This window comes from Emys orbicularis, chromosome 7, assembly GCF_028017835.1.
Source record: "Emys orbicularis isolate rEmyOrb1 chromosome 7, rEmyOrb1.hap1, whole genome shotgun sequence".
Lineage (NCBI taxonomy): Eukaryota > Metazoa > Chordata > Testudines > Emydidae > Emys > Emys orbicularis.
The window spans coordinates 112,937,946-112,952,462 of NC_088689.1; the positions used below are offsets into that span (position 1 = coordinate 112,937,946).

Sequence of the window (14,517 nt, forward strand, 5' to 3'; positions counted from 1 at the left end):
CTGTTTGGAACACAGAAAGGGCAAGGCTGGCGCATGTTGCATTAATCGCTTCACTGCTCTTGCTCCTACAGATAGTGAATGCCCTGGACTCCAACCCCACCACGAGACGCACGCAGCTGCAGCACAAGTTTGAGCAAGTGATCGCGCTCATGGAGGACAATATTTACGAGTGTTGCAGTGAGGCCTAGGGGGTGCTCTGGACCGAACCTGCTCCTGGAAGTGACCTTCTCTGTAGTGCACTGTCCACTAGGGAACATGCCTTTAAACAAAATATATACATGTAGATATATATTTGATTGGTTCTCTTACGGTTACTGTGTCACCACATTGTTGGTGGGCATGGCCATTGATGAGATGAGCCAGCAAGGGATGAGAAGCCACCAAACAACGTTTCAGATAGCTTCAAATCCCTTTTGTTGATCTGCACTGCGTGGTGCCCATAATTTATTTGCTCTTTCAAGCCAGAACTAGAGATGTGCCACTTTCTATTTTCCTTTAACCTGCGTGTGAGCAGCCATCATCTCCCTGCATTCCTGCTTCCCGAGAGACTCCTCGCAGACTAGAGCCCAGGCTAGGCAAGCGATAATGGTGGATGCAAAGCAGCGGGGAAGCCTCAGGGAGTGATGTATGGAGATTTCAAAGGCTATTGGAGCAGCAGCAGAACTCCCTTAACTATACCCCTCTTACTTCTGTATGTTTTAAATACCAGGGAATTTGTTTACTGTACACTATCTGCTGCATTAGATGTTTTTTGTGCCTTTTATTTTTGTACTGTATGTGTAAACATAACCACTCCATCTGCAACTTGTGCCAGGTGGGGAACTCATGGACTAGACAGTGAGATTGCTTCCAAAGTAGTCAAGACATGCGAAAGCACTTTACCCCTAACGGAAATGGTAATTATCTAGCTGGAAGGATTGTATTGTCCATTTGACAATTTCAGAGAGGAACAAATCGGGGCAGCTGTTCCCACTTCCCCAAGTTTCCCAGATGTTTGTGCACACACTGAACTGGAGTTGACAAATCTCCCCTAAATAGCCACTTTTCATCGAGCTGGTCACAGGAATAATTTTACCTAGAAGTAAAAGGAAAAGATACATTAGGGGTCAAAGGGAAAAGTTTTCTTCCCTTTATACCATCGTCCCTATCTTCCAGCATGCACAACCCACAGTTGAATTCGTCTCAGTGTAAATCTGGAGTAATGCCAGTGAGTTTAACTTGTTATTTAGTATCTACACTGGTGGAACAGTGCAGAATTGGCCAAAGCTGTGCTCCCAATGTCAGGTAGTCCCGCTGAACATCTTTTGGAGCTCACACGGTGCTCAGCAGCTGTGAGTTATACTCATGGGACTGGTGAAAATGTAGGACGTTGTGATGGAAATAAACTAAATCAAGGCCAGGATTATGGGTCTGTTCCTAAAACAGCTTCTGGGCTTGCTGTGTCTGGCATGCTGACTTAAAATGAATAGAAGGTTATTGCTGTATCAGCCCAAACAGCAGCAAAGAAAATGTAGTGACACTCCAAACGCCTTTTACAGAATTAGCCTAGCTAGCAATCCCTGCAAGCTGGAATGACGCCAACTATTTTAGGCTATTGTGGGACAAAGTCTGCCCACAGTTAAGCCAGTGTAAATGGAGAGTAACTCCATTTAAGTCACTCCAAGTCAATGGAGTTACATGCCTGTAAAGCTGGAGTAACTGCTGTGACTTGGAGCAACTTTGCTACATTGCCTCTGGATTTACACTGGTATAACAGAGAAAAATGTCACCCTAACTTCGCTCTCCCAGATTCCTTTATGCTGCTTGCAGAAGGGCAGCGCCTTGGAACACAAGCTCTCTTGCTTCCTTGTTGCCCACCGGTGATGGACTACAACACAATTCCATGGCTCCCTTTTAGAGATGGAGCCTTCGCTAGCTGCACATACCAGACGCCAGCACATGAATGCAAGAAAAGCCAAACTGCCCATGAACTCCAAATCCAGTTTGGCACCAAACGTTCATACTACCAAAAATACAAAAAAAGCTACTACCTCACCCAAGGCAGGGTTTAAAGGGGAATCTCCATAATGCACATGGCTGCCGTCTGAGGACTTGGCTAATAATCAACCTGGCAGTGAGCTACTTTGGTTCAACCAAAAAAATCCCCTGGCTGGATCATTGCCAGGGCCTCTGTCAGAAATGCCTTGAGTATAGACTATTTCTATGGGGATTTGGAGCATCACCGCTGATTTTATATTATATATATTTTAAAACTTACACACATTATTGGGGGGGGGAGGGGAGAGGGGAAAGAAAGGCTTAACCAGAACTGCAGAAAAGTACATACACTGTGGCAGTCGAACTGTAGTTGCTGAATAAGTGGCTTCAGCCTAGAAATGTTACACATGTAGCTGGGCTACATTTTATTTTGAAAGAGATTTTTAAAAAAACTTAATTTTTCTTCTTTAAAAACTGTGAGCAGCTGCCAGATACACACAGGGCCAATGTGGGGAAGTTGAAGGGGAGACGTGTCAGAGCATACGGCGGGGGTGTGACGAAGGGGAGCAAGGGGACGTTCCCATGAGATGGTGATCCCTGTGTTGAAACACTGGGAAGGTAACAGGCTAATTAGTGTGAGGCTATGGATCTGCTCCAGGTGCTGTGGTTGGCGAGCAAGCCTTATGGCCTGTGCTTATTTAATCTTTTTTCCAAAGCAAAAAAAAAAAAGGAAACATGCTGTTTGCTTCAACCCTTTGGAAGCAACAGAGCTTGAGGGTTGGCTGTATTGCCTTGAACCCTGAGTCTTTGTAATATATTTTTAACTTTGTCATGTATTTGTCAGTGTGGTTCTCTTACCTGCTATTTGGTGGAATCTTTGAAAACTTATCTTTGTAATAAAACATGGTGATCAAACGTGTGGGAAAGTTTTTGGCCAACAGCATTTTGGGGGGGGGGGGGAATTCTGCACAGGGCATACACCATAACAGTTGCCTCGCTGCCTGGCTGATTTCAGCCCCAGGTTTCTCCTACACCTTCATGGAGGAATTTATTTGCACACTAGTTGAGTGAAGAGTGGTGTCACATACAGTACTACAACATCAAGCCCTGGATCAGAGGTAGAATCTCTCACTCTGTGGCTTTTAAGCTAGGGTGCTCAGACATCCCACTATTATCAGGACTGTTCCACTATTAGTGGCTGTATCTTATATATGCAACTGTAAAAGCCCTTCTCCCACCCCACCCCACCCCAGGGCAGGGGGAAAGTTGTGTTCTGATTTTTCACACTTGCTCTCTGGTCACCTTATTTTACGCTTCCAAAAGTGAGAAAGATGGCTGCATTCTACTGCACAGGGCTGGCTATTTTCATCATATCTGAGGATTTATATGATGGCCAGGTTATAGCTACATCCATTTATAAACACTAGTGGGTGTGCAGCGCCCACGCTACTATGAAATCTCATGCAAACATAAAAAGGCGATGATCCCCTCCATGCATTTCCTGTCAGCTAGGGCCAGCCCCACACCAGTGGCCATATCTACCCAGGAGCCTGCCACCTAGTAGACTCCTCTGCCCTGAGTTAGGCACCCCCACAGTCCCCACATACAGCATGGAGGAGAGCTAGGTGCCTAAGGCAGGGAGCCTCAGAAGCCCCCAGGCTGAGTGGGGAAATGATTAAGATAGCCCAGAATGAAATGCAGAAGAACAAAGAGGAGCTTAGACTTAGAGCCTCGAAAGGTATTTTAAGTACCTGACTACCATTGATCTGGGCTTTTGGTGCCTCCCTGTGCTGAGTGCTCAACTGTGAGCCCACTCCTGGCACCTGAGCAACTGACCTGGCCTAGGTAGCCAACCTGCAAAGAGACACATGCACACAGTAGCCAGGTTTCAAGTCCCTGCTCCACATAAAGCAGGGATTTGAACTTAGTCGGCCACATCCCAGCTGAGGCCCCTCATCACTTTTGACACACACTCCAGAACTGGCTGCCTTTGTGCCAAGTAGCAGGTCATAGGTATGCGCTGAGAACACCTACAGGATTGGCCCCTGAGCTAGGCAGGGGAGCACCAGGATGGAAAATCTTACTTCGGGGCACCCAAGAGCCAGGGGGTGTGGCATCAGTGAGCACTCCAAGCAGCTTGTTAGCTGTGGGCAGGACCCCCACCGCAGCAGTGGTTTTGAGAATGCCGGTGACACCTAGCGTTGCCACCTTGATAATATTTAAAAACACCAGCAAGAGTGCGGGAACCTCCCCTGCCCCGCCTCTTCCCCCAAGGCCCTACCTGTGTCCTGCCTATTCCCCCAAAGCCCTACCCCCACCTCCTCCCCCAAGGCCCCACCCCCCCTCCACTCCTCTTCTGCCCCTCACCCCGCCCCCCCCAATCACTCGCTGCTTTCCCCTCTCATCCCCCCACTGCCCAGGTCAGGAGGGACTCATCTGCAGAGCTGGGGCTGGGAGCTGCAGCTAGGGTTGCCAGGTGTTTGGGTTTTTCTACCTGAACATACGGTCAAAAAGGGACCCTGGCGGCTCTGGTCAGCACCACTGACCAGGCTGTTAAAAGTCCAGTTGGCAGCACAGGGGGGCAGGCTCCCTGCCTGCCATGGCTCTGCGTGACTCCCAGAAGCAGCAGCATGTCACCTCTCCCACTCCTAGGTGTAGGGGCAGCGCCTGCAGACGGCAGCTCGCAGAGCCACCTGGCCGCACCTCTGCATAGGAGCTGGGGGGGGGGGGGAAGGAGGCGCATGACGCTGCTTCTGGGAGCTGCCTGAGGTAAGCGCCACCCAGAACCTGCACCCCTGAACCCCTTCTGTGCCCCAATTCTGATCACCCTCCAAACCCCTCAGTCCCAGCCCAGAGCATCCTCCTGCACCCCAAACCCCTCATCCCTGGCCCCACCACAGGGTCCTCACCCTCTCCCGCATCCCAACCCCCTGACGCAGCCTGGTGAAAATGAGCAAGCGAGTGAGGAGAGCAAGCGACAAAAGGAGAGGGGGGAAATGGAGTGAGTGGGGGGGGGGCTCAGAGAAGGGGCAGGGCCTCAGATGAGGAGAGGGGCAGGGGGCGGGGCATGTTCAGTTTTGTGTAAGTAGAAAGTTGGCAACCCAAGCTGCAGACGCCCAACGAAAGTAGGATGCGCCCCAGCTGAGTAGAGGCTGTAGCAGGTGATGACCCACTGCCTCCCCACTCACAGTAACCAGACTTTGGGGGTCCACTCAGTAGATCCAACCAGACACTGTAAGGTCCCCTTGTCAACTAGAGACTTTCCGGTCAAAAAGCAGGCACCTGGCCACCCTCCACATGCCTATGACCTCTAGCGACTAGCTAGGTTTAGTGCCTTCAGCAGGGGTCAGTCCCCAGAGCAAGGGGCTGGGGTGGAAAAAATCAAGGCACAGCAGGACAGGGGGGTTGCTCCCTAGAGTAAGGGGTCAGGGTAGGTAAATCAGGGCAGTCCCTGTAGTGAAGGCCTGGGGAGGGGAAAATCGAGGTACAGCAGGGCCAAGGATTCCTGGAACAAGGGGCCAGGCAGGGGAAATTGAGGCACAGGAGGTTGTGGGAGGTCAGTCCCTGGAGCCAGGGAAATTGAGGCATAGCAAGGGGCCAGGGAAATCAAGGCACAGAGGGGCAGGGGAGGTCAGTCCCTGGAGAGAGGGGCCAGTGAGGGGAAATCAGGGCAGCAGACGGACACACACAGCCAGCCTGTTCTCTCTGTCAGGCCGGATGGCAGAGGCCAGTTAATGCAGGTAACTGTACTTTTAACATCCAGTCAGCTGCGCATTCCAGTCAGAAACCAGACACCTGGAAACCCTCCTTCCTCTGGGTCCTTATTGCTCCAGTCATTGAGACGCAACCTGACACTGTTCCACTTGACTGGGAGTAACAGCGAAGCAGTTAAGGGTACCACAGGTAGGGGGCGGAAGCAGAGCCCATTTGGCTTCTGTTTTAGTGGCTGGCCAGCTCCACTAGGAAAGGCTGGAGAGTGTCTCATTCACTGGGCTCAGGCCCCACACCCCCAGGCACACGGAAAGGCGATTGGGGGCTGTGGTGTGACACTGAGAAGTACTAACTACAGGTTTAAGCACAGCAGAGGATAAGGAAGAGTAGTGGCTGCCATTACTACTATGGAGTTTCCCCACAGAGAATACAAATCCAATTAAGGATTTGTCCACGTGCCATTGAGTCAATTGGAAGGGGGGGGGGGGGGGCAGAGAAATAAGTTCCCTCAACTCCCTTAAGCCCTATAGCAGGACAAACAGCAGTTATTCTGCCTGAAGGGGCACTGACCAGGTCAATCAGAGTCTATCCAATGCCTCTCGGGGGGGGAAAACCAGCTGTACAGTTGGTCACACTGGTGGGGTAAATCTATCTAACCACCACAAGTGTCTCCACTCGGCACACACTGGTGCAACAGGCACAGATGAAGGGGGCCTAGGACATCTGTAGCTACCTGCTGCTATTCCTATTAGAAATTACAAGCCACATGGTGCCAGCATCCATTGGTGGCTTTGCTAAGAAGGCGCGCACACACACACACACACACACACACACACACACACTTACTTCAGACCTTTAGCAAGTGGGATTTTAGCAAGTGCTAGCTTGGCTGGTCCTTAAGCTAGGATTTAATTGGAGGCTTTCTGCCCTAATCATAGCACTAGACTGCAGAAGTTTGGAGGCTGAACGTCACTACAGCAGCGCTACATTTGTGATTGATGGCTTGGGCCCTTTCCTCAAGTTCGTATAACTAATGTAGCCCAGCAACCTATGGGTTCATGAGGGCTGGACACCCAACACCGGCTGGAGCCAGAGGGCATGTTTGCAGAACGTGGCTGCAGTTTCACATTATGGAACTCCATCCCTGACTGTATTTTGTTCATTAGCCTGATGTTATTCTCCCCACCCACCCCCAACCTGGACTGCTGCCACACTCACACTTTGCTCCCTTTCACCCAACTGGCATTTATCACTGTCCTAATTATGAGGCTGGAATCCACCACAGCTGGGCTCAAGCTCAGGTTTCAACCTAGCTGGATTTGCAGGGGGTGGGAGGGAAGAGGCAGAAGGAATTGATGCTTTGCAGTTTCCAGGGTTATGACAGGGTGTGTCAAGATGACCTGCCAGGTCCTTATCCCAGGCGGGAGGAACATGACTCCAGTAACAGGGTTTAGTTATTAGGATACAGTAACTTTATTGAAAAAAAGACAAAAGATTAAAATCAGTTAGCTTAGTTCACCAGAGATTAAAAGATGTTAACAGCAGTGACTGGAGCACACTTCAGCATAGTTTAAAAACATTGTTTGGGCTCATCTGGAACTGGGAGACAGAGCTGCCATGTTCCTCAGGCTGGGGACAGCCATTTTGCACACGTGCCCCATCCCCCACCCAAAGCAGTTGTCCCTTCAGTGCAGGGAAGCCCTAGTTTGCTTTCTTGCTAAGCTTGCTGCCGGTTTTAGAGGCTTTACCTTCTCCTGCATCCTTCTCTTTGCTGAGCAGAGAGCCTGTGGCTGCCTCAGGTTTCTTCCCCTTGCCTTTCACAGGGCCCTTTGCCTCAGGCTTCCCTTTGGCAGTGGTTTTCTTTGTCCCACCAGCGGCCTTTGCTTTGGCCGGCCCATTTCCACCTTTAGTCACCTTTGCTTTTGCAGCCCCCGTGGCCCCAGGAGCTGCCCCCTTGGCTTTGGAAGTGCTGATCTTGTCTCCATGCTCTGCCTCTCCTTTGGAGGCACCATCTGCTTCTGAGACGGGCTTCCCTTTGGAGGTGGCTTTCTTGGGCCCAGCTGCCCTGGCTTGAGGTGCCTGTTTTGTACTTGGTTTCTTGTCACCTTTCACAATGTTTCGAGCATCACTGGGTGTCTTCAGCTTAGCAGGAGCTTTGGGCTGGGCCTACAAGAGAGAGGAGGATGAATGTCACTGCAATAGCATGTACTAGGTCACCCACAAGCCTGTGCCAAAGTTAGTTTATTATTCTTATAGGCGGCGGCGGCGGCTTTGAATTCAGAAGCGTGGCCTTTATTCTGCGTAGCAAGACATGCGTTTTAGAAACAGCCAATCAATCAGTGCCGATTTCCTTCACAGCATGAAGAACAGAGTTAACGCTTCAGGACTCTTGGAAAGGAAACAGCTTCCCATTCTACATTCCCCACAGAGTCAGGCAAGTTCCTTAAAACAGGAACATACAAGAGCGGCAGCTCCTAAAGCTAGTCACAAGTGAAGAGCTCACAGAGCTGAGCAAGGTAGACAGATGGAATCCTTCATTTGGCAACCAATACTTACATTAGTGGATTTTGCCTTGGGTTTCTTGCTCACAGGTTTTGGTTTCTCCTCCTTCACATCTGTTGAGAAGATGGGAAAGAAACGACATGGATGAGTCAGTTACTTATGTTTACAAGATAGTCAATTCCGTACAAGGGATGATATTTAATGGCTTCTGGATCTTCCTGGCCTAAGCTTCTGAGCAAAGCTCAGGTATTATTAGTGCAGACTTAGAAGTGCCCCTGCTAATTTAATAGGAAAAATGCCTCGTATGGGATCAAAGCAGTTGTGACATCTATCAGATATCAAATAGCATCTACAAAGCAATTGCCCTGGCACGCTGACTCCACCTTGAAGATAGCTAGAGCAAGCTACTGGAACACTGCACCATTGATTTAGGGTCAGATTTTTAAGGCGTTTAGGTACCTAACAAGCACCACTGATGTTTTCAAAGCTCAGGCACCACTGCCCAACCCCCACCCCAGTGGGTAAATGCCCCAGGCACTTAAGTTTCCACGGATCTGAATTTCCAAAGCAGCCTAGTTGTAGGCACAGCCAATGAGATGCTTGGAGCCCTCGCTTAAACCAAAGCACCAGAGGTCCTGAAGAGGGAGTTCAACCTAGACACAGGAATGCCTATATCGCCAGCAGGTCCCAATCCTGTGGCCGTGCTCTGAGCATGCCTAAGAGCAGTCAGACCCCACAGCAGCAGGGCTGGAGGCAGGTCAATAGGAAGGGGGCAGCACAGCACCTGCATAGAGACAGCTGGGGGCACAGGGAAAGAGAGGAAGAGTGAGCAGTACGGAGCGTTTCAGCTGCTAGGGCATGGGCAACTTAAGCAGCTGACCAGGCATCGGCATCTCACCCAGGAGAGGGAAGCAACGCTCTCTGGGCCATCAGGCAGGCGCACCATATCAGCCGCTTGGGCACCTAAGCCCCTGGCTAATTTAGGCAGCTCCCCAGCTCTGAGAAATCCATTGCCCAGATCCATAAAGGGCACTTCGATTCTTAACTCCCATTGAAGTCAATGGTCTTTAACTATCGCCACGTGTTCTTTAGGAGAGTCTGTCGCCTAATCTTCCTAACTCGAGGCAACTAGGCAGCAGGCTTCTGGGCATTATGCCGCGCTCAGTTGAGCAACACATAAATCCAGCCATGTTCTCAGAATTGGCCACTGATTTTGGGTGCCCACCTTGATCCCAATATTTCAGAAATAAATAAGCCCCCTTTGAAGTCAGTGACTGCTACAAATGTTCTGCGCTTCTATAAGATCAGGCCCACCACAGAAAACAGAATATATGGCTAGTTTTCAAAGCAAGGCTGTCTTTCCACCACTGCTTCCTGCAATCAGCAGTTTGGAGTCTAGCTTATATGCTTACAGTTGTCCGTCAAGTTCACGGCTGTAGAGGGAATCCTGAAGCCCTCTCCCTGAACACGGACATGTGTCTTCTTGGGTGGCATTAAAATTCACAGGTCTGACCTCCTTGCACACAGCTGACATCTCAGCAGGGAATGTGGGTTTAGGGGAAGAAGAGGAAGGAGCGGCCCTTACCTTTACTTCCTGCTTTTTTGTCAGCAGTCTCCTTGGCTTTGGGTTTCCTTGCCACCTTCTTTTCTGATTTAGGAGCCTTTTCTCCAGCTGGATCCATGTTCCTAGAGGTTTTTTTAAGCTTGGGCTTTTCTGATGCTAGCTAGGAGTAGAACAGAACAGAACAGTGAAACTGCTCTGCTCCAGCACATGCATTGAGGGTTGCTACCAAGCAACTTAGTAGTGCTATACCCAGGGCCAAACAAGAACAGAAGATGGTCTGCAGGCATTAGAAGTGTTGCCTGAATTAGAGGCAGGTGGCTTACATGAGCCTTTCCCTTTGGCTGTAAGAATTTGTGTAGCATCCTCCGTAACACAACATCACGCGAGGACTTGCAGCCAAGGCTGGAAAGTAGTTGGGGATGGAAGTCACTTCCTATTGTCCCATTCACCCAGCTGCATTGTAACATCTAGTTGTCCCAGGCCATCCCAGAATCCAAGTCAGGGAAGGAATCAATATTTTCAGGACAGAGATACCACATCCACCTTTAGCCAACAACAAGCTCCTTTACGGAGCACTCACTCTTCAGTAATTAGTACTGTGTTCTCCCACTCAGAGACGATGGCACCTGCTCACAACCCTGCCTGTCCATTTAAACAAACAACATTCCCTAGCCCAGAGTTGTCACCCATCCAGCCTCCTCTTTGAAATACTGCTCTAGAGGGCATTTGGGGCACATCCCACAATGCAAAGTGTGCTGCCACCCAGTTATCTGTAAGACAGCCCTGGCCCATACAATTGCTATAATGTTGCCTAAAGCTACAGGTTCTTTAGCAGAAAATTTCCACTGAAGGTTGTCTTTGTAGAAAGCCAATTCACTCACCTTGAACCTTCCAGTTGCCCCTAATGCCAAAGAGTTCTGGGGTCTGATCAGGTAGCCATGGTCAAGACCTTTAGTCAGGGCCTTCTTCAGCAGATATTTTAGCCTTATTGGGTCAACAGCTGGGTACTTGGCAAGGATGTAGCGCTTGATGGCTATGACAGAAGTGCCCTTTTTCTCATTTTGGGCCTTCAGAGCTTCAATCACCATGCTTAGAGTTGGCGGGTGGTTAGCTCTAGTCTTATGGTCAAAGATGCTGGATATTCTGGCCACTCTTGTTACTTCAGCTGAAAAGTAAATTGAAGAGGTTGTATACTTGTAACCAAGCACCAACATGAATCTCCTTTTAACTCACCATAGTTATCAGGAAAGCTAAAGTGAATTCGCAGGTGGAGGACGGACAAACCAGTTTTTAATAGTAGCATCTACAATTCCAGCATCCCATTGTGCTAGGCACTGTACAAACACACAGGGTATGTCTACACTGTAGTTGGAGGTGGGATTTGCAGTTTGGGAAGACATACTTGTGTTAGCTTTAAGCTAGCAAATGTGGCTAAAAATAGCTGTAAGGATGTGATGGTGCAGGTGTCAGCATGAGCTAGCAATGCAAGTAACTCCCAGAGTTCCAGGCAGCCTTATGCAGTCCACACTGCCGTGTCATCACTAGTATTTCCAGCAAGCTTGCTAGATGAAAGCTAGCACCGGTATGCCTACATGAGCTGCAAGTCACACCTCCAACTGTAGTGTAGGCAGACACCTAGTGAGAGATACCCTAGCCCCAGAAGCTGACAGGCTAAATAGACAAAGGAAGCATTATTAGTTACATTTTACAGGTGGGTAACTGAGGCACAGAGAGTGATCTAGGGTCACACAAAAAACCTAGGGGCAAGCTAGGTAGAGAACCCAAGAGTCCCCAGTCCAATGTTTAACCACACAGCCATTCTGCTGCCTATCAGAAGGTACCATTAGTCAGTGGCGCTGCTATGGGTACCCCCATGGCCCCATAGTATGCCAACATTTTTATGGCTGACTTGAACAACGCTTCCTCGGCTCTTGTCCCCTAGCGACCCTCCTCTACTTGCGCTACATTGATGACATCTTCATCATATGGACCCACAGAAAGGAGGCCCTTGAAGAATTCCACCTGGATTTCAACATTTTACACCCCACCATCAACCTCAGCCTGGACCAGTCCACACAAGCGATCCACTTCCTGGACACTACAGTGCAAATAAGTGATGGTCACATAAACACCACCCTGTACTGTAAACCTACTGACCGCTATACTTACCTACATGCCTCCAGCTTTCATCCAGACCACATCACACAATCCATTGTCTACAGCCAAGGGCTAAGATACAACTGAATTTGCTCCAATCCCTCAGCCAGAGACAAACACCTACAAGATCTTTATCAAGCATTCTTAAAACTACAATACCCACCTGGGGAAGTGAGGAAACAGATTGACAGAGCAATACGGGTACCCAGAAATCATCTACTACAGGACAGGCCCAACAAGGAAAATAACAGAACACCACTGGCCCTCACGTACAGCCCCCAGCTAAAACCTCTCCAGCGCATTATCAATGATCTACAACCTATCCTGGAAAATGATCCCTCACTCTCACAGACCTTAAGAGACAGGCCAGTCCTCGCTTACAGACAGCCCCCCAACCTGAAGCAAATACTCACCAGCAACTACACACCACACCACAGAAACACCAACCCAGGAACCAATCCCTGTAGCAAACCTCATTGCTTACTCTGTCCCCATATCTACTCTAGCGACACCATCAGAGGACCCAACCACATCAGCCACACCATCAAGGGCTCATTCACCTGCATGTCTACTAATGTTATATATGCCATCATGTGCCAGCAGTGCCCCTCTGCCACATACATTGGCCAAACCAGACAGTCCCTACATAAAAGAATAAATGGACACAAATCAGACATCAGGAATGGTAACATACAAAAGCCAGTAGGTGAACACTTCAATCTCCCTGGACATTCTATAACAGATTTAAAAGCAACTATTCTTGAACAAAAAAAACTTCAGAAACAGACTTCAAAGAGAAACAGCAGAACTAAAATTCATTTGCAAATTTAACACCATTAATTTGGGCTTGAATAGGGACTGGGAGTGGCTGGCTCATTACAAAAGCAGCTTTGCCTCTCCTGGAATTGACACCTCCTCATCTATTATTGGGAGTGGACTACGTCCACCCTGATTGAATTGGCCCTGTCAACACTGGTTCTCCACTTGTGAGGTAACTCCCTTCTCTTCATGTCTCATTATAGAATGCCTGCATCTGTAATTTTCACTCCATGCATCTGAAGAAGTGAGGGTTTTTTTAACCCACAAAAGCTTATGCCCAAATAAATCTGTTAGTCTTTAAGGTGCCACCAGAATCCTTGTTGTTTTTGTGGATATAGACTAAACATAGCTACCTCCTGATACATTGGTAATGTTATTTATCAGAGCAGCATGTAGATGCTAAAGGGCCTCTTGCACACTAGCCAGACTCCAGGAAGTTTAGACCTTTTCTCTCTTAAGCTCCATACACACCAGCTTCTCCACAGACTGCCCTAAGTGGAGCTCCGAGCTTTTCATCAAGCCAAAAGAGTTCAGGGGGTTAAGTAAGTTCCTTTAAATAAACCAAGAGAATCCAAGTTCAGCCCCTTCCCAGAGAGGCTACAGTTTAGTAAGAAAATAAGAGTGACACAGATTGATACCTAAGAGGATTCGTTTGTACCAAAGGGGATCAGAACTTTGACTTCACAGTCAGTGGAGACCAAAAAAATAAACAAGGAAGAGGCATGCACATTCAAAGTGTTTGTTTAAGTGTCTTTCCTTACCTGGCTTGAGGTCCATTGCAAGAAGCTCGAATACTGACACTAAACTTTAAAACAAACAAAAAAACCAACAACAAAACTTTATCTTAAAAGAGGCCTAGCTAAACTGGCTGCAAAGCAGGCTTTATTGACAGGTTCATCTCACTTTCCTGCTAATTCCTCTGGTTAGCATCTTAATTGAGAGGGCTGCAGTTGGCAGCTGCTAATTATTCTTGTTCAAATCCCAGTGCCAAGGAGATTAGGAACAGGTGGCAGCAGTGCTGAGTTTAGTTTGCCAACTCTTTGCAACAGGCTGGTGGGTGCTGGGGAGAATAGTCCGGGGGAGGATTCCACAAACGAGAGAGGTTCTTGTGAGTTAGTCTAACAATCGCCTTCAATTTACAGATTAAAGCAGCAGCCCCTCATTTGGGAAATGTAATTTACAAGTGAATTACACAGTGCATGGGCACTGTGTCAGCTCATGTGTCGAAGTGGCAGTAGGCGGCGGGATGTGGGTGGTGCATCACTGATTTTAATGGAATGGACTATCCCAGTGTTCAGAGCGTACGGGTGATGGGAATACATACATGGCTGGACATACTGAGCTCATGTTCTTTGTGCACAAACACCTTAAAGGGACAGCGCGAGGGTTGCCAACTTTCTAATCGCACAAAACCGAACACTCTTGGCCCGCTCCTTCTCTGAGGCCCCAGCCCACTCACTCCATCCCCCCTCCCTCTGTCGCTCACTCTCCCCCACCCTCACTCACTCATTCATTTGCACCGGGCTGGGGAGGGTCCCTTTGCGCCCGGGTGTTCAGACTGAAAACTAGACACCTGGCAACCCACCTGGCATTGCGCGACCGAGTCAGCCAGCAAAATCAAGGAAATGGAGCATGAGCAACGGATTGTTTGTGAAAAGGCGTCCCTAGGCTGGATGAAGCCACAGAGTCGAGCACCAAGATTCATCACACATTCCTGGTGGTCTGTGTTCTCATCCTGCTTTAGGGCACAAGGGACCTGAGCCTGCTGAGTAACATTTCCTACCACT

At 48.9% G+C, this 14,517-nt stretch overlaps 2 protein-coding genes across 2 annotated transcripts in view; one reads left to right on the forward strand and one right to left on the reverse strand.

The window, feature by feature from the left end:
• PLXND1 (plexin D1) overlaps positions 1–188 on the forward strand; it is a 134,679-nt gene extending 134,491 nt beyond the window's left edge. Inside the window, exon 36 of the mRNA XM_065407389.1 lies at positions 72–188. Within this exon, the coding sequence (XP_065263461.1) occupies positions 72–188 (117 nt within the window). The remainder of the gene's footprint in view (positions 1–71) is intronic.
• Positions 189–7,389: 7,201 nt separating this feature from the next.
• Positions 7,390–13,507, reverse strand: LOC135880888 (protein B4). Its single transcript, XM_065407271.1, has 5 exons — positions 13,492–13,507; positions 10,636–10,919; positions 9,776–9,914; positions 8,245–8,303; positions 7,390–7,854 (listed from the first exon to the last, which is right to left on the reverse strand). Exons 1-5 carry the CDS (start codon positions 13,505–13,507, stop codon positions 7,390–7,392), a joined length of 963 nt encoding a protein of 320 aa, XP_065263343.1.
• Positions 13,508–14,517: the final 1,010 nt, after the last annotated feature.